General features: G+C 38.0%; 1 protein-coding gene across 1 annotated transcript in view; it reads left to right on the plus strand.

Moving 5' to 3' along the window:
* Nucleotides 1–16,999, plus strand: part of PUDP (pseudouridine 5'-phosphatase) — a 72,788-nt gene that overhangs the window by 39,174 nt on the left and 16,615 nt on the right. Inside the window, exon 3 of the mRNA XM_074814895.1 lies at nt 306–535. Coding sequence (XP_074670996.1) covers nt 306–535 — 230 coding nt within the window. The remainder of the gene's footprint in view (nt 1–305; nt 536–16,999) is intronic.

Raw genomic sequence — 16,999 nt, forward strand, 5'->3', positions numbered from 1 at the left:
ACATAATGTTGGGGATATTGCTTAATGAGCTTCTAATAGGTGCACTTATGCAATGATGTTGAACCCATTTTTGGCATATTTTGAGAAAAGCATAATTTGATGACAGAACAGGTATATACCTTGAGGAACGTTCTATGATTTTTGTGTGGAGAAGGAACGTTTCAGATATAGCAAGAATTTTCTTCTACACTAACTGATTGAAATATGCTGTTATATTCAGTAAGACAACATTAATATTAATATATTAATCCATATACCTACATGCATATAGATAAAAAAATAAAATGTATACATTTGTCTTGCAGGGGTTGATAAGCTGATCCGTCATTTACACAAACACAGCATACCCATAGCTGTTGCCACCAGCTCAGCTGAAGCGACATTTCAGGTTAAAACAGCCAGCCACAAAGAATTCTTTGGTCTTTTTCATCATATTGTGTTGGGAGATGACCCCGAGGTGAAGGGTGGCAAGCCACAGCCCGATGCATTTCTAGTTTGTGCAAAGAGATTTCACCCTCCTGCACCTCCAGAGAAGGTAAGAAGGAGAGGAAACAAATTAACTGAAAAGTTAGGAATACTCTGTTTGGGCTATATTTGGATATTTTTTTTTTTAACATGATAAATACTTAGATTAAGATTTAATATAAACATTATAAAAATCAGCAACCTCTGTTTTCAAAGATGTTTATGCTGTTGAAGCAAGATATTGTTGGAAAGCATAATTTACCCCCACTATGTATAATGTTTGTAATGTAGATTGCTCTGATTTACTATATGGTAGTGTGCAGTAATAGGAAAGTGTAATGATTTTCCGCTCTATGCATAAATCTGCAAGCTTAGCTTCACTACTCAAAAGTTTGGAAACTGTTATTTAAACATAGATCAGTTAATTTTTCACACATTCATGGCTGATTTACCTCTTAAGTGTCTAAACATTAAAGATACTTCTTTGTAAAGAGTGCATATATTTTTCCTAAGCCATCTCTTTCCTCTTGCATTCTAAATCTCTAAGATCATAATTCTTGTTTTCTGATTTAAAACCAATCAGTTTGAGCAATCTTTCTCAAACAGTAGAGGTGCTTAGTTTCTTCCTCTTATATATAACTTTCCAAACTTGATTCTGAAATAGAAATCTGTACGGAGAATATATGGAAGATAAATTGAGGGTTAGTTAAAATAACGTCTTTGCTTTTATTTTAAATTAAATTGCCATTCTCCTTAAAATATTTTTTCTCGCTTCTTGTCTGTCCTGAATGGAACATAAGTTCTGAAGTTTTGGAGTTTCATTATGGCAGAAAAATGCATGACATACTTATTTTTAAGGAACAACTTTAGGTGGATTAGACTGTTATTACTGTTTGCTAGGTAGGATTATTGAGGAAAAAATGGTTACACAAATATATACGAAATGATTAGCTAAGATTCTTCAGCCTTTCATACTTTCAGAGTCTAAATGGTATTTTTGTTGCCTGGGAATACAAAATGAATTAAGTTTGATGCAATGTGGCATACTATGAACAGTGTTAACCAAACTGGTTTTGGTTTGGGTCTTGGTTTTTTTTTTTTCTGTTGCAAGTTTTCTTGACATTCTGTGTATGTGCATCAACTTCATTTGGAAAGTTAGATGTTCAGAAAAGATACACCAAATGTACATGATCGTGTTCATGCAGATAGTGGTTGTGTGGACATGTTAGGTACTTGATTGAGTAGGCCATGTATGTGTGGTATGTTCCAATTGTTGAAGAATCTGAGCAGCAAGACTGTAAATCTCACCTTAGAGTCAAGCAGTTATGAATTTTGATTGTGTTGTCAATACTAAGTTGAGAGCAAATATTGGGAAGCTGCCCAAGGTTTTGGAGGGAGTAAGAGAGGAGTTGAAAACAAGCTTAAACCACAGCTTAATGTTGCTTTCATATGAAATTATTCTTTCTTGCTTAACTGTATGTCTAGGAAACAAAAAATCAGGGTAAGTTCCTGTAATGTTGTATGGTGTACTTTTTGTAAAACAGGATGAGATGTGTGGCTTTTCATTTGGATGGAGGTGTGGCTGTAAGCTGTTCTGTAATTCTGAAAGTAAAAGAGCAGAAAGTACTGAGAATTTACATAAAGCTGGGTTGTAACTGGTATCTGAAGGAGAGGTAAGGATTGTGTTCTGTGTTAATGACAAATTAAACTGTTATTTCATCTGAGGAGCCTAAGAGTGATATCCAGAGGGACAGCTTTCCCAAAATGCTTATTTGACTTTATTTCAGAAAAATCACAAGGTGGTGATAATTAAAAAGGGCAAAAACATTGGAAAAAAACCAAAACCAAACAACAACAAAACCAGTGACACTGTGTTGTAGATATTTTTATTTATTCAGCAGTAAGTAGCCTTAGCTGTGTTAACAATAAAAAAGTATTTGAAGATAATAGTAGCACCTGTATTACACTGAGTAATTTAAACTTTAAAGTTAAGTTAAAATTTCAGAGTGTTCATGGTAGTTTTGTATAGTTACTTTCTTTAACCTTTCTTTGAAGAATAACATAAATCTTTAAACCCATGCTTTTCTTTTATATGAAGTTTAACAGCATTCAGAGTTCCCTTAGTGCAGATAATTTAGCTGAACTTTTTTTTGTCACATCTACAAAAGTCAGAAATGTCGAAGTGTGGAAATTTAACACAAGCACAGAACTCCCAGGAAGAAGAAAATCAAAACAGTGCATGCGAAACTATCTGAAACATTCATGACCAATTGCAGTGTAGTGATGGCATCTGCTGTGTTTAGTTCCAAGTGGTGAACTAATAGAGCTACAGGTTTGGATTTCATGCTAAAAATCAGTAGCATGCAAGTTTGCAGCAAAATACTGGGAGGTATAGGTAATGGCTGCATAAGCAAGTAAATGGACTCAGGAGAAACAGATTACTAGAGTATTTGGTGCTTAGGCCCATACATCTATGCTATATGTGATTTGAATGTTTTCTGTCGGATTAGATTTACTCAGATCCCTGGATGAAAGCTGTATAAGGTTCTTTGGAGCTCTGTGTCCTTTTAAGCATTGGAGATTGCTTGATACGCACCTGGAGAGGACTTCCACTATAGCTTCTTGCTAAAGCAACCAAGTACACACTGGAACTTAGTGAAACAGACCATCAAGTAGCAACTGATGACTGTCAGATTTGCTTCAAAACTTCACTGCCGCTCCAAGCAAAAAACACAGTGTAGCCATAGAAGGCCAAATCCGGAATTTAGCTGTAGTGGCATACCAGCCTGTGGCTGTTGCTATTCAGGCATAATTCTACAAGTAGGCAGTTCTAAAATGATAAAAAATTGATAGGATGTCTGCTTTACTATCATTGAAGGATGTCATGATTGTCCATCTGGGAATTTCTTAAATGTTGACCTTTTGGTTTGCAGTCTTTGGTTAACTAGGAACTTAATAAGCATAATGATGGAACCACAGCACAGGAATTTCAAACAAGATACACTTTGCAAATTCAGCCCAGGTCTTACTGTTTTGTGATGCATGAAGTTTCACATGAACTTCCAACACTAGTAACAATGAACTGTCATATGAGTAAATAATTATATCAGTCAGGTAATCAAAATGTGATCTGAAAACTAAATACTAGAAATTTTGTGTTATACTAAAATTCCTTTTTTTTTTTTTTTTTAATATATGCCAAATTCTGCTCTCAAATGCACAGATGCAACTTGTATGAAAACCAGCTGGAGCTGTACATATGTAGAAACAACATGTGCTTGAATATGGTGGAAATTTCAGGCCACAATGTTCAAAACACTGTGTTCTTTTCCATACATTTTATTTAGACAACTGAAAAAAACTTTTCAAAGTATTATTTTTTGGGGGGTTTTTTTATTATTTTCCTACCTTTATATGAGCATAATTTGGAAAATAAGTTGTTTCATATTTTTCTAGAGTTACTTAGTATTTTACTATTGAAAATAAAAATTTTCAAATTTTTACAATGGGAATTCCTTTTAAGGGAACCTTTAAAATGTGCTGCAGAAGCAAAATCGGAGTTTCATTGATGACACCACTGTGAAATTTAGTAAATTCAACTATATATGCCAAGGGATGTCAAAGACAACAAGAAGGGCTTCTCTAAGTACATAGGAGACAAAGGAAGACTAGGGAAAACATAGACCCATTGCTGAATCAGATGGGGGACTTGGTTACATAGGACATGAAAAAGGCTGAAGTACTACATGTAACAAGTCAGGAATGCCAGATCCCAGAGACCAGAGAGAAGGGCTGGAGCAAGGAAGATGTACCCTTGTTGAAAGAGGATCAGGTCAGGGAGTAGGTCCGTGGGCCCCAATGGGATGCACCCTTGAGTGCTGAGGGAGCTGACAGATGTCATTGCAAGGCCACTCTTGATAATCTTTGATCAATCATGGTGACTGGGAGAAGTGCTTGAAGATTGGAGGAAAGGAAATGTCACTCCTGTCTTGAAGAAGGGCAAGAAGGAGGACCCAGGCAACTACAGGCTACTCAGTCTCACCTCGATCCCTAGAAATGTGATGGAGCAACTAATCCTGAGAACCATTTTCAGGCAAGTAAGGATGAGCAAATCATCAGGAGTAGTCAGCATGGCTTCACCAAGGGGAAGTCACATTTGACCAACTTCATAAATTTCTATGACTGGCCTGGCAGATGAGGGGAGAGCAGTGGCTGTTTTCTGCCTGGACTACAGTACGGCCTTTGGCACCCTATCCTATAAGATCCTCACAGAGAAGCTGTTGATGTACGGTCTGGATGAGCAGACAGTGAGATGAACTGAAGACTGTCTGAACAGCTGAGCGCAGAGGGTGGTAATCACCAGTGCAAAGTCTAGTTGGATGCCAGTGACTAGCAGTGTGCCCCAGGGGTGAATTTTGAGTCCAGGGTCCCGTCCTGTTTAACATCTTCATTAATAACCTGGTTGATGGGCCAGTTTACTGATGAAGACAAGTGTTCAGAGGGATCTTATTAATGTGTATGAATACCTGAGGAGAGAGTGTAAAGAAGTCAGAGCCAGGCTGTTTCAGTGGTGCCCAGTCACAGAACCAGAGGTGATGGGGACAAACAAATACAGGAGACTCTGTCTGAGCACGAGGAAGCACTCTTTTACTGTGAGGGTGACCGAACACTGGCAGAGGTTGCCCAGAGAGGTGGTGGAGCTTTTCTCCTTGGAGATATTTAAAAGCTGTCTGGACGTGGTCCTGGGCAAGCAGACTCTAAGTGCCCTTGCTTGAGCAGGGGGGTTGGACAGATGATCTCCAGAGGTCACTTCCAACCTTACTCATCCTGTGATTCAGTGATACACTTCACAGACTTGATCTGGAAAAAAATGAGGAAACAAAAGTTTTTCTCAATGTTTTTCTGTTCCATTTTGATTTAAAGGGTCAAATTACTTAAAACCATTCTTTTGGAATTTATAAATATTAGAATATTAATTTTAGGTTTAAGGATTCATAATAACCTTGCTGTTTATGTGTTTCTGTGTGTATTTGTATATGAGAGAGATATATATATCTCAACTATAATTTTCAATGTTATCTTGAAGCAACTTTGTTTCATATATATACTACAATTTATGTCAAATATGGCTCTAACTCAGAGGGTTTCAGACATTCCCATGCAAACATGTATACATACTTCCGATATGTCATTAAAAACACATTAATTAAATACTTACCTACTTGAGTATGTGATGGGTCAGGGCCTTTGTTTCCAGTGTTTTTATTGTCTTGCCTGTAGTGTTTCTCTAAAATAAAGGACCTTACTAGTAGTATAATTTAAAAACAAAGAAATACCCTTTATATACATTGTTTAAAAAGAGGAAAACATTTTAGTAATAAAAATGGTCATCACTCTCTTATGAAGAATCAATCTGTTCTGTTGAAAAAGTTCCAAGTGATGTAAATCATTGCCTTAATTTAAAACACTACTTCTTTGCAGTTTCTTCCATTTCTAATTCATTAATTGATCCCATAGTTACGAATCATTTCTGTACCAAATCTAGTGAGAGCTCATTAAAATTTTTCAGACTGATTAAATGGCATTAGGATTTATGAGTCTCAGTGGACTTTTTATGTCATAGAAAAGAGGAGTTCAAAGAGAAATTTTCTGAGACTTTTTTTGCTACAAAATATATAGTGAAAGAGTAATAGATATTCAGAACATTATGACCATTTTGTAATTTTAATCTATATTGTACAAGCAATTGTACAAGCAAAACAGAGGGTGAAGAAGGCTGGTTCAGCACTAAGCACTTAACATGACCATTATTATTGTGAGCTTGTGTAAAAAGGATGCCAAAACCTATTTTCTATTTCTTATCCCCCCATTTTTTCCTTTTTCTACTTTTTTTTTCCTTCAACTGTACCACTTCTAGTATATAGAAGTGTACACATGTAGCATATGTATTTCACTTACTATGGTTTTCAGATAAGCAGTTAATTTATTAGTGATGTTTCTGTTATTCCTTATGTATACCTGGAGGTTGAATTTATTAGGAGTGCTTTAAATAAGGTACAGAAATTACAAAGGCATGAACAGCCGTTTCAGGTGGTGTACTGAGCTGTAAATTGGAATCCCTGCTGTTGAAATCATGTATCTTAGTCATCATAAATGTGCCCCTTTTCCATTTTGTAAATAAATTGACTTGCACTGTCCTGAATGTTTACAATTCACAAATCAGACATTTTATTTTAGAAGTAACAAAAGCATTAAATGTAAAATATACATAGACTTTTTTCAACTTAGTTCAAATCTACATCAATGGCTATCTCTTCAACCCTGGGTCTAGTCTATTTTTTTAAATAGGCCTACATTACCAAGTTTTCCTCAGCTGAAAACTCTTCTAAACAGCTGTTCATGGTATAAATAATTCTGATTTACCCAAGTTCTGCTGTCTTACCTCCTTGGACTTACAATTTTTACAGGTTATTTTAGCATACTGCTAGATACTTACTTTTTCCAGGGGTATACCCTGCCATCATAATGGTCATAATCCACCTGATTTTTAAAGTGTTAGGCTGCGTTCAGTGGAACAAAGAAGTGTTTGTCATAGATTGCTGTTGTTCACATACACTACAGTCTGTACAGAACCTGATACAGCACGTGCCAGCAGCCGCTTACTGCGTGAAGAGGGATCAGTGTTGCTCCATGACTCCTTCTAGCTGCTGGTGTGTTTTCAGGTAGAAAGCAGAATTTGGGCTTTCTTTTCGGAAGCCACTTGACTTTCTCGTCCATACTGATGTAATTACAGTTCATGAATTAATTCAAATTAGGAAGTTGATGGGTTAGAGCCAATAAAAAACTTTCTGTGACATCTGATTGGTTGGTGCTAACTCCTGTGTAGCCGAGTGGTTAGTACACTGACTGAAAGACTGGGAAGTTTAAGTGTTTCTGGTGCGTGTGTTTTCTTGTTGGGCTTTTTTGGAGATAAGTTCCTCACTGCTTGTACAGTGTCCCTTTGCAGTCCTTATCTGCAAGGTTGTGCTCCCTCAGTGTTCCCATTAGCATTGCATCCTGTGCTGCACAGTGTCCAGCTTCCAAACAGAGTAGAGAAGACTCTCCCTTGGCAGAAAATTGGTGTGTGTGGGGGTGGTCCTCCCTGGGAGGTGGTGGGACTGCTGAGGAACTGGTTCAGTGCCATGAGAGCTTGAAACCGCTGCTCCTGCCTACACACGGCATATTTAAGTTTGCATCAAAAGCAGAGTTCACTCCCTTGATAAATTTAGATTACATATGGCAGATTTTACTGTTACTGTACGTGGGGTGATTGGAAGGTGAATGAAGTATGTCGCATCATTTTTGTGTACCCAGATGAGTTTAGTTGTTCCACGCAGACATACCCTTAAGTGTTGAGAGTGGATAACAAGTGAAATCTTAAAGGCTATACCTATGGGCTTCAAAACAGAACATTTCCACTTGTCTGCATTCTGACCAAGATCAGGTGTCAAGTCTGGTATGAACCTCCCTTCCTGACTTTATAGTTGTTTGAGAAATGAGTTTTTTGCTTTCATGTTTGCATCCAAAATTGCCCGATCACAACAGAGTCTATTGTGTCTATTTCTCAGGAACTAAACATCCCTTGCAGTTAATATTTTGTAAAGAATAATTTTGAAAAGTAGTCCCAGCATATTCTTAAAATGTCAAGAAAAATTTGTTCCACAGAGAACATAACAGCAATCTGGGATGTCTGTTTTCCTTTTAAAGCAGATCAGAAGAGAGGGTTGTTCTTATCTTGGCCACTGTGTGGAATGCTTTCTCAAAGACTTCCATGGGCTTTTTGAGCACTCTTCAACCTGAGGAGTTCAGTCTTCCAGTTTTCGGGTTTTCTTGAGGATTGTCCTAGTTACCACATGGTACACTAGCTGTTTGCTCAGGAAGGTTCTTGACTAGAACTTTCTCCTGAATTCATAAAGCCTTTACTTTTCTTGCTCTGCAGTGTAGCTGATGACTTATTTCTAGATGGCAAGTTGTGATTTGAGTATTTAGTATGTGTTGCTGGCCTAGCTCTTGAATTCCTGCTACTGTGGGGCACTGCAAAATAATAAACAGCATAACTTTTTACATTCCCACCCTGCTGGAGAAGCTATTGCTTTCACACAGACACTGGAGAAATTTAAAGGAATAAATTATTAATAAATTATACCTTTAGATTGCCTGTTAGGCTATTTATGTGTTAAGACCTCCATCTTGAAATACTGCTAGAAACTTACAGCTTGTGATACAAAGATCATAGCACTCTAGTGCAATGTACTTTTTATGTGATACACTGCTGGACGATCTGTTGGCTGAATCCTATGCCTTCCTCAGCTTCTAAATAGTCTAAGCATGTAGCCCTTATTTGTGTCTCCCAGGCTGGATGATGAAGTCTGTGATTATGAAGCTCAGCTTCCAGCTTCGTAAGTGTAATGCACATGGCTGTAGAGAGAAAAATGTGAGATATTTCACCACATCTAACAATCCAGGACTTCTGAAGATCTTCTATACACATGTACCTTTTCCCTAAATCCATAATAGGCCACTATTTTATAATTACAAGACAATTAAAGGAAAGAGACAGTTACAAAGTTGTTTGTTTTGTTTTCAGTTATTATGCTCTCAGTTCACATGGTTGATTTTCTTCCTGCCTCTTCTCCTGAGGCATGTGTGCTTGCATGTGTGCACACCCCACCCCCATGCTGGCAGTCTTTATTATATATTTGTGGAAGAAAAATGAGATGTTGCATGGCTTGAAAGTAATTTAGCTCTTAAGTGTTCCAGACATTGCCCTTGTTACTGCAGTGCATGTTTATTTATGGATTTATTTGTCTTATGGAGATGAAAAAAGTCATTGAAATTCCATGCAAAAAATAACCTGGTCAAGGTTTGCTTTCATTTAATGTATCAGATTGGAAGAGGAAAGAAGGATTATAATTGGTTCTTAGTCTTCGGGGTACCTTACTTGGTGGGGTGGGGAGGCAGAAATAATTTTTTTTTCCTTGCATTTGTCTTGATAATGTATCAAGTAGCTGCTAAGGGACTTGACGAAATGTGATGCAGAATAAGAAATTATGTTCTGCAGCCTTCTTTGCTTGTACGTGAGGTGAGTGTGTAAGCACAAAGAGACGGGTACACCTCCAAATTCTATAAGCATTATATTCAGATTAGCAGGTCACTGGAGATGTGTTGCTAATTGTTTTAGGGAACTCATTATGGGTATTATCACATATTAATTATGCATGTTAAGTAGTAAAAAAGAGGGGCGAAGATCCTTCTTTTATGATAAATTGCTCACTGAGTTATCTTTGCTTTCTTTCAAGACCTTGAGCATTTTTTGGAGATGCCAAACAGAGCAGTCATTGAATAATTAGATTTTAATTAACAAGATTTTTCACAAAAAAAAATGTTTTTAATGTCTTTTGGGTTATAGCAAGCATGAATAAATCCTCTTTCAGAAAGATCTAGTGCACTGATCCTCTCTGTATCTCGTTACCTTTGTAATCACCCCACAGCTTGTTGTAACAATGCTTTTCAACAGTTTCAAGACAAAGAATGAAGATTGAAACACGGAGTTGCATTGTTAGCAGTATTTTTTGGTTGCTTTTTTGTAATTTATTGTCATGGGGAGACTTCCAGAAACCTTTGAAAGACTAAGGTCAGCTATGTGTTGTTTTAATGCACTAAGGCTGGGGGAGGGAGAGTTCATTTGTTTGCTTCTTTTTCTTGTTTAAGTTACTTGCTGTTTGTGGAGATGCAGTTGTAGGTAATTTTCAGAGAGTGGGTATTCATGGTAAGGTTCTGCTTATTCTGTTGTGTGGTAAAGAATTTGTAAGTCTGTTTTTTTGGCACGGTTGCAGAAACCTACATACAGGACCATCAATTAACACTGACAAATTATTTATAGTCTAAACAGGGCAAAGCATTTTGCTCAGGCTGATTGCTGTATCACAAAATAAGTGCACTTACAAGATGATTACAGAGTGTACTCCATAAAGCAATGTTTGAGAATTTTTTTTATTATTATTGTGATAGACTGGTGGTATAAAGATAAAAGACCTTGTAGCGCACACAAGAGCTGAAGAAGTGACAGCTTTATCTGCTAAAAAAGGATGCTTAACATTTCCATTCCGGCATCTCTTTATCTTAGAATAATAGCATGGTTCAAAGCCAAGAAGCAAATGGTTCAAGTTAAGCTTCAGTAAAACTGAAGTGGTTCTAATTTAAAGTGGAAAACAATTCCAGGTAGTGGTAGAAATGCTCTCCTCCTATTCCATCAAAGAAAGTTTTTCTTTTTTGTCTAAATAGTACTGAATATAGGAATTGCTGTTCATGCTCAGATTCAGTGTCCATCTTATTTGGTACCATCTCTGATGACAACTAATACCAGAGGCTTAATAATTGCCTTTTAGCTAGAGGGGGTTAATTTACCCATTTAAATGCTGTTGCTCCCATATCAAGTAATTGAAGGCTCTTTTTTAACAAAAAAAAAAAAGGGGGGGCTTTAGTAACCCTTTCACAGTATTTGTTTTTTTCTTGATGCTGATGACTACCTGGGACAATGAATTCTGCAAATCTTTTGCATATGTTCTTAATTTCTTACCTTTAAACTTCTTTGAATGTCAGCTTTTTTTCATGTTATGAATGAGAAAGATAAGCAATTGATCTGCCGCTCAGTATTTCAGGTACTGCTCTTCACATCCCTTTTTATTTCTTGGTCCATAAGTAAAACACTTTACAGTCTGTTCAGACTCTCACCACCTGAAATCGTTGTGTTTGGGATTTTTTTGGGGGGTTGGGTGGTGAGTGGGGGTTTTTTTGTTGTTTTTCTTTCCTCATAAGTATTCTGACTGCATTTCTTCAGACCCTTCCTATCAAAAATGTTTTAACGTAGAATAGTGTCTGTGACATACAGTACATAGAGTATTCCAGATGAGACAGCATTATATATGTCTGTGAATATATACAATATCACCCAAGCTCTTGAATTTTCACTGAGCTGTCTACAGTGATGTCCAGTACTTAAACTGAATGTTACAAGATGCACGTCATTTATTTTTTTGTCCAACTAATGTGTATTGCTTACATTTCTTGACCATTTTATTTCGTTTGACACTTGACTGCCCAGAAGACTACCTAGTCACTCCGAGTTTCTTACAGATATTTCTTACCCCAGCTGTGTCATCAGCAGATTTTACAAAGTATAGAGGTAAGGCTACTAGTCAATAATTCCCTGAGTAACAGCGGAATTCTTTTAAAATGCATCTACACCAACTTTCTAAAATAGTAGCATGGTAATGAGAAATGTTTTTTAATGTTAGTAACTCCTTCACTTCATAATTCAGTTGCTTTGAATCTCAAGGTCTTGCTGACTAGCAAAGACTAGCTGATGAGATTTCATCTGTTACTGAAAATATCTTCTGTTTGAGAATGTTTTCCTCCATTAGGAAATTGTCCTCTTTCTCCTGAACAGATACCTGGTCACAGTGATCCATTCAATTGCTGTCTCCAGAACACATTATTGCATCCTGCAGCTTCAGACTAAAGCGTGGAAACATTAGAGGTTGCAGCCTATTGTCCTGAGCTTCGAAGCTATTACAGACTCAAAATATTACTGATTCAAAAAAAGTGCCATGGGCGAAAAGCATAATAGTACGTAACTTATCTTAATGCTTTCCACTTTCAATAATGCAGTTACCCCAAGAGAATACTAACAGAACTTTTTATTCTGTGAAGAATGATCATGTATCTTAGGTAGAATGCATCTGCAGTTTTAAGATTAGCTATGATAAATCCATTGAAGACTGCTTTTAGTTGTGAAAAACTGTTTAGTTTTTAACTTTTCAGGCTTTTGACTGAGAAGATTTTGGTTTTTTTCTTAAACTTCAGTGAAAAGTGTTTGTAATTATTTTAATGTTTTCCTCAGAAGATAATAATATTTTCTAATTATAGTAAAAACTATTACAATGGTCATGTGATAACTTCCATGAAGAGTTATGTTGTGTAGAGCAGGTGTTTGAAGTTGAGGAAGCTGGGAATACTACAGTAATGTTTTCTAGGAGTCAGGAATAATGCTATGACTCTACCGTACTATGACCATTACTGGACCTGGGAATGCTCCTGAGTTTCCTGGTGTTTGTGTGCCTACTCACTGTATACATCATATTTATATTTAAGTACACATTAAACCCTGAGGAGGAAAAAGCATCAGACCACGTACACCAGATGATAGGCATGGAGCCTGCTCTGGACAACTGTTAGAGCACTATGACATATATATAAACATTTAAGACTGTAAGTACAGACATAGCTTGTAGAAACTAATCACTCTCCACACACACATACTGATTGTCATTTATTTAATTAATGGTGTGGCCTTTTTAGTGAACAAGGTTCCAAGTTCCTATTTTAGATGACAAGCAAGCATTGTCCCTCAATTTTCCTCAGATTTAAACAGTTAACAGAGGTCATTTCTGATAGAATTAAGAAGTGAATCAGTCATCTCTGCTTTAGCTTTCAGCTGTGTTCTCAGCTGCCCTGGTCCTGCAAGGAGCAAAAGTGGTTTAAGCAAGACAAATTTCAGTTAATAGCTCAGCAATAAGAAGGGGAAGAAGAGAACGTACCAGTGATTCCTGAAAGACTGTATTTTTAAAGATACTGTTGAAGAAAGATGACGAGTGTAGGCATGGAGATTGTACAAGGCACAGAGGTCAGCATGATATAAGACATACAGCGGAAAGTGGGAGAAAGAGATAAAGAATGCAATTAAGTGAAAGGATAGAAGATGTCTAGGGAGTAAAAGGAAATAAAAGCAAGACATACAGTAATTGTGAGTAAGATAATATAGGGCCTTGAAGGTGAAAATGAAAACTTGAATTTGTGACTGCATTAAGCAATCTATATAGCTTCATTGTAAATTATGAAGAGTTAATAGTGTGCAGTAGCCCATTTGTCCTTAACACTTTCCCAAATATTTTTTAGGGAGTGCAGATAAGAGTGAGGAAACAGTAGATAAGTTAATGATGTATATACTGAAATAGTAAAAGCATTTACTTTTTTGAGGCTAAGCATTCTGTCTCAAGGGGGTTGGTAGATGGTGTGACAGGGCTAACATTACAGCAAAAACTCTTCAAACATTTAGAGCGCTACATGTCTAAATTTAAAATCTCATGAAGATAGTGGAAAGAAAAGTCAGCTGCAAATGTGTTCTTTGGCATGTCTCTCAAAGTGAAGAGGTTTTCTTTAGAAACAGATGTCAGAGTTTCATATTCTATTCTGTCTTGCATTAACTAATAATTCTAAGGCATTTGGACAATTTATTTCTCCTGTCGATTTTTTTTTTTCTTATCATCTTAGCAATCAGTTGAAGAGCAAGTACGCTTGAAAGATGATGGTTGACTTTGAGTAGGCTGGTGGAAGACTGTTTTACTGATACCTCACTATTTGCAGCTCTTCTTTACAGCTGTGGTGGCAGCACATGACAGCCTTAAATTTCTTTAAGATGGTTAATATTCAGTGGAATAACTTTCTTGTTTCTCTCATGTTTTGGAGAACTGATTTTGTTTTAAGATGAAAGTGTTAACGAAGGATGAATAAAACGTTCCTGAAGTCAATTATTCAGAAAAGGCCTTCAGTATAGTTTCTCTCAGAAATTTTGAAATGTATCCATTCTTTGCAGGAACAATTCATTCTCACCAGCTTTCACACCATTTTTAAAAATCTGTGAATTGAGTCCTTAGTTTCTCTGTCTGGGTTGAGTATGTGATCTGGCTTTGTGTAAAGTGATTACTAGTAAGAGCTTCAGGCTCAATGTCAGTCCAAGGATGAAGAAATCCATCACAGAATGCTGTATTTTAATAAAAGGATTTCAGTTACTTGGCAGTATGAAGACATAATAATGCTTGTGACATGCTGTGCTGCATTGCTTTAGGATCAGACTGAACGTTGGAATAATAGCAGCATCGAGAAGAAAGGAAAAATAGGATGTCTGATTTGAGCATCTCTTTTTCTCCTATTGATATCTATATTTAGCTTAGTGTATGATATGCCAGGCCCTAGTTATAAAGACCTGTGAAAGAAACTACTTGGATTCCTGGTCTTGCATGTTAGGAATCAAGCAACATGTGATGCATAAACTTGCATAGAATTGGATAGATCCTAAGGAAGATCTGCCACAGGATGCAACTCTTAGGCTGTGTGATAAAAGCTTGTCTGCACACCCATGAAAGAGCTCAGAGAGGCGACAGCAGGTGAGGGATCCCAAGTCACACCCGGCCTGGCTGCTCCCAGGCTCACCACGGGAGCCATCAGCCCATCAGAGGCCCATCTCTACAAGGCCAGGGGAGCACAGAGCCTGCAAGGCAGACGGGAGCCCAGGTTAAGGACTTGGAGGGAGGGACAGCCTGTCCAGGCCCTCCCAGGGCTGTCCCACAAGAGTCATCGAGGTCAATCAGCCAGCCATGAGATCCATTGAGGTGAATCAATGCTGGATCCCTTTTTGAACTGAGGGGAGATGCTGGCTGGGGAATGGCACACAGTATGGGCTGCAGGACAAGAGCATTTTGGGATTGCACAGGATTTATTACAGGGAAATATAGGGATAAGGGGATTAAAAGGGCTGGATGTGTGTAAATAGCTCCTGACCAGTGCAGTCTGTCCTATCTTACCAAATTCCACTTCCGACTCTTTTCCTGGCTGAAGGGCATCTGTTCTGTGTGTCTGTGGCTTTGTGTCTGTGCATGTGGCTAGCAACTGGAGTCAGACCCTGGGCAGAGGCCCATGTGTCCGCGGTGCCAGCGGCTGGAGCGAGTGATGATCTGGGTGCCGGCAACTGGGCGAAACCAAGTGCCAGCCCCCAGCGTGGCACCACAGGTTACAGGAGCTGGGCCCATGCATCTGCAGTGCCAGTGGTCGGACTGAGTGCAGCCAAGTGTGTGAGCGCTAGTGAAGAGCCAGATGAACGAGCCTGTGGGTTAGTGTGAGTGCTGAGTGTAGTTGCATTGATCTGTGTGGCTAGCCATATATATATATATATATATATATACACACTTATGTATGTGTTTGTGTGCATGTGCCAGCTGGGGATACATGCTCAGCCTTGCTACTGTTTGGACCAGGGGGCACGGAGCTGCGGCTGCCTCCCCTCTGTCAGGCTACAGCATTAGGTCCTACACCCAAACAACAGTAACCCATTCCCTAGGACCACGTTTCTCTCCATAAAGGGAGACTAGATAACCAGTTCAGGTGTGGATGTTCCAGGTAGGTAACTTAGTCCTTCTGTTTCAGTCTCCTAATAAAACCCCTCCTTTCTAAACATCTCTCAGAGCTGGTTGAGCTCTTCCATCCTGGTTTCCTAGTTTCTGCTCTAGGATCTACAGTGTCATGTTTTCTCCCACATTTTCTGTTGCAGTTCTGCTGGGACAAATCTTGCCCCATTTATTCCCATCTGGGAACATCACCTTATTCTAACTACTTTCCCCACCCCCTGACTCAGGAAATGGAGATCAAAAAATGTCTAAAGTTAATATTGATTATATTATGACAGAATCATCTTAGTTTATGGCAGGAAAAATTTTTAGTTGTTCAGATCTGTTGATTTTGCTTTGTATGGCAGAGATGCCAGGAAGTGGAGCGTACGAGAAAGAAAGTATTTCCCTTGGTCTGGCAGGCAGGGCTTCTTTTAGGTAATATTTGCTCTAACATGCAGTAGGTACAAAAGGTCAATATGTAGTGTACTGGTAGTAGTCTAGAAATTATTCTTAATGCTTTGAGAAATTGAAAACTGAAACAGAGGAATGCTTAATGATACTTAATGCATATTTTTTTAACTCTTCTGTAGAGACATTCTGGTTGGAATGAACCTTGGAAAGTAAGTAATCCAGCCTTCTGAGAGCAGGTCAATACTGAACAAAGATCAAGTTGCTCCAGGCTCGTCCAGTCAGGTCTTTAAAGCCTCAGAGGGTGGAGACCACACAGCTTCTCTGGGCAACATTTTCCAGTGCTAAATTCTTGGCTGTGGGTTGGGTTTTGTTTTTTTTTTTTTCCTTTTTTTTTTTCCCCTTCTCTCCTTGTATCTAGTCAGACAGAACCTTTCCTATTTCAAATTAGGACCATCATCTCATGTTCATACTAACCACTTTGGTAAAGAGGCTGTCCCCATCTTTTCAGTAATGTCCTCAGAGATACTGCACAGCTGCTCTTTGGCCCTCCTGAAGTCTTCTTGGGGCTGAATAAGCTAAGCTCTCTTTCAGCATTTCCTCATAGGGGAAGTTGCTTCAACCCCAGCCATCTTGGTGGCCCTCTGCTGAACTTCTTGAAGTTTGTCATCATCCTTCTGCTTTCTTCTTTCCTAATTTTAATGACTAATGAACTTTTCAAGTATAGTCCTTGTGTATTTGAGAATTATGCTACTAAATAGTAACAGAATTTCATAGTCAAGCTTCTACTCAACAGATACTGTTAACTTAAATTATGAGCCAGATAGCCTTCCACAATTATTTAGATTTCCTTGGAGTTGTTT

The sequence above is a fragment of the Strix aluco genome, chromosome 2, assembly GCF_031877795.1.
Source record: "Strix aluco isolate bStrAlu1 chromosome 2, bStrAlu1.hap1, whole genome shotgun sequence".
Classification (NCBI taxonomy): domain Eukaryota; kingdom Metazoa; phylum Chordata; class Aves; order Strigiformes; family Strigidae; genus Strix; species Strix aluco.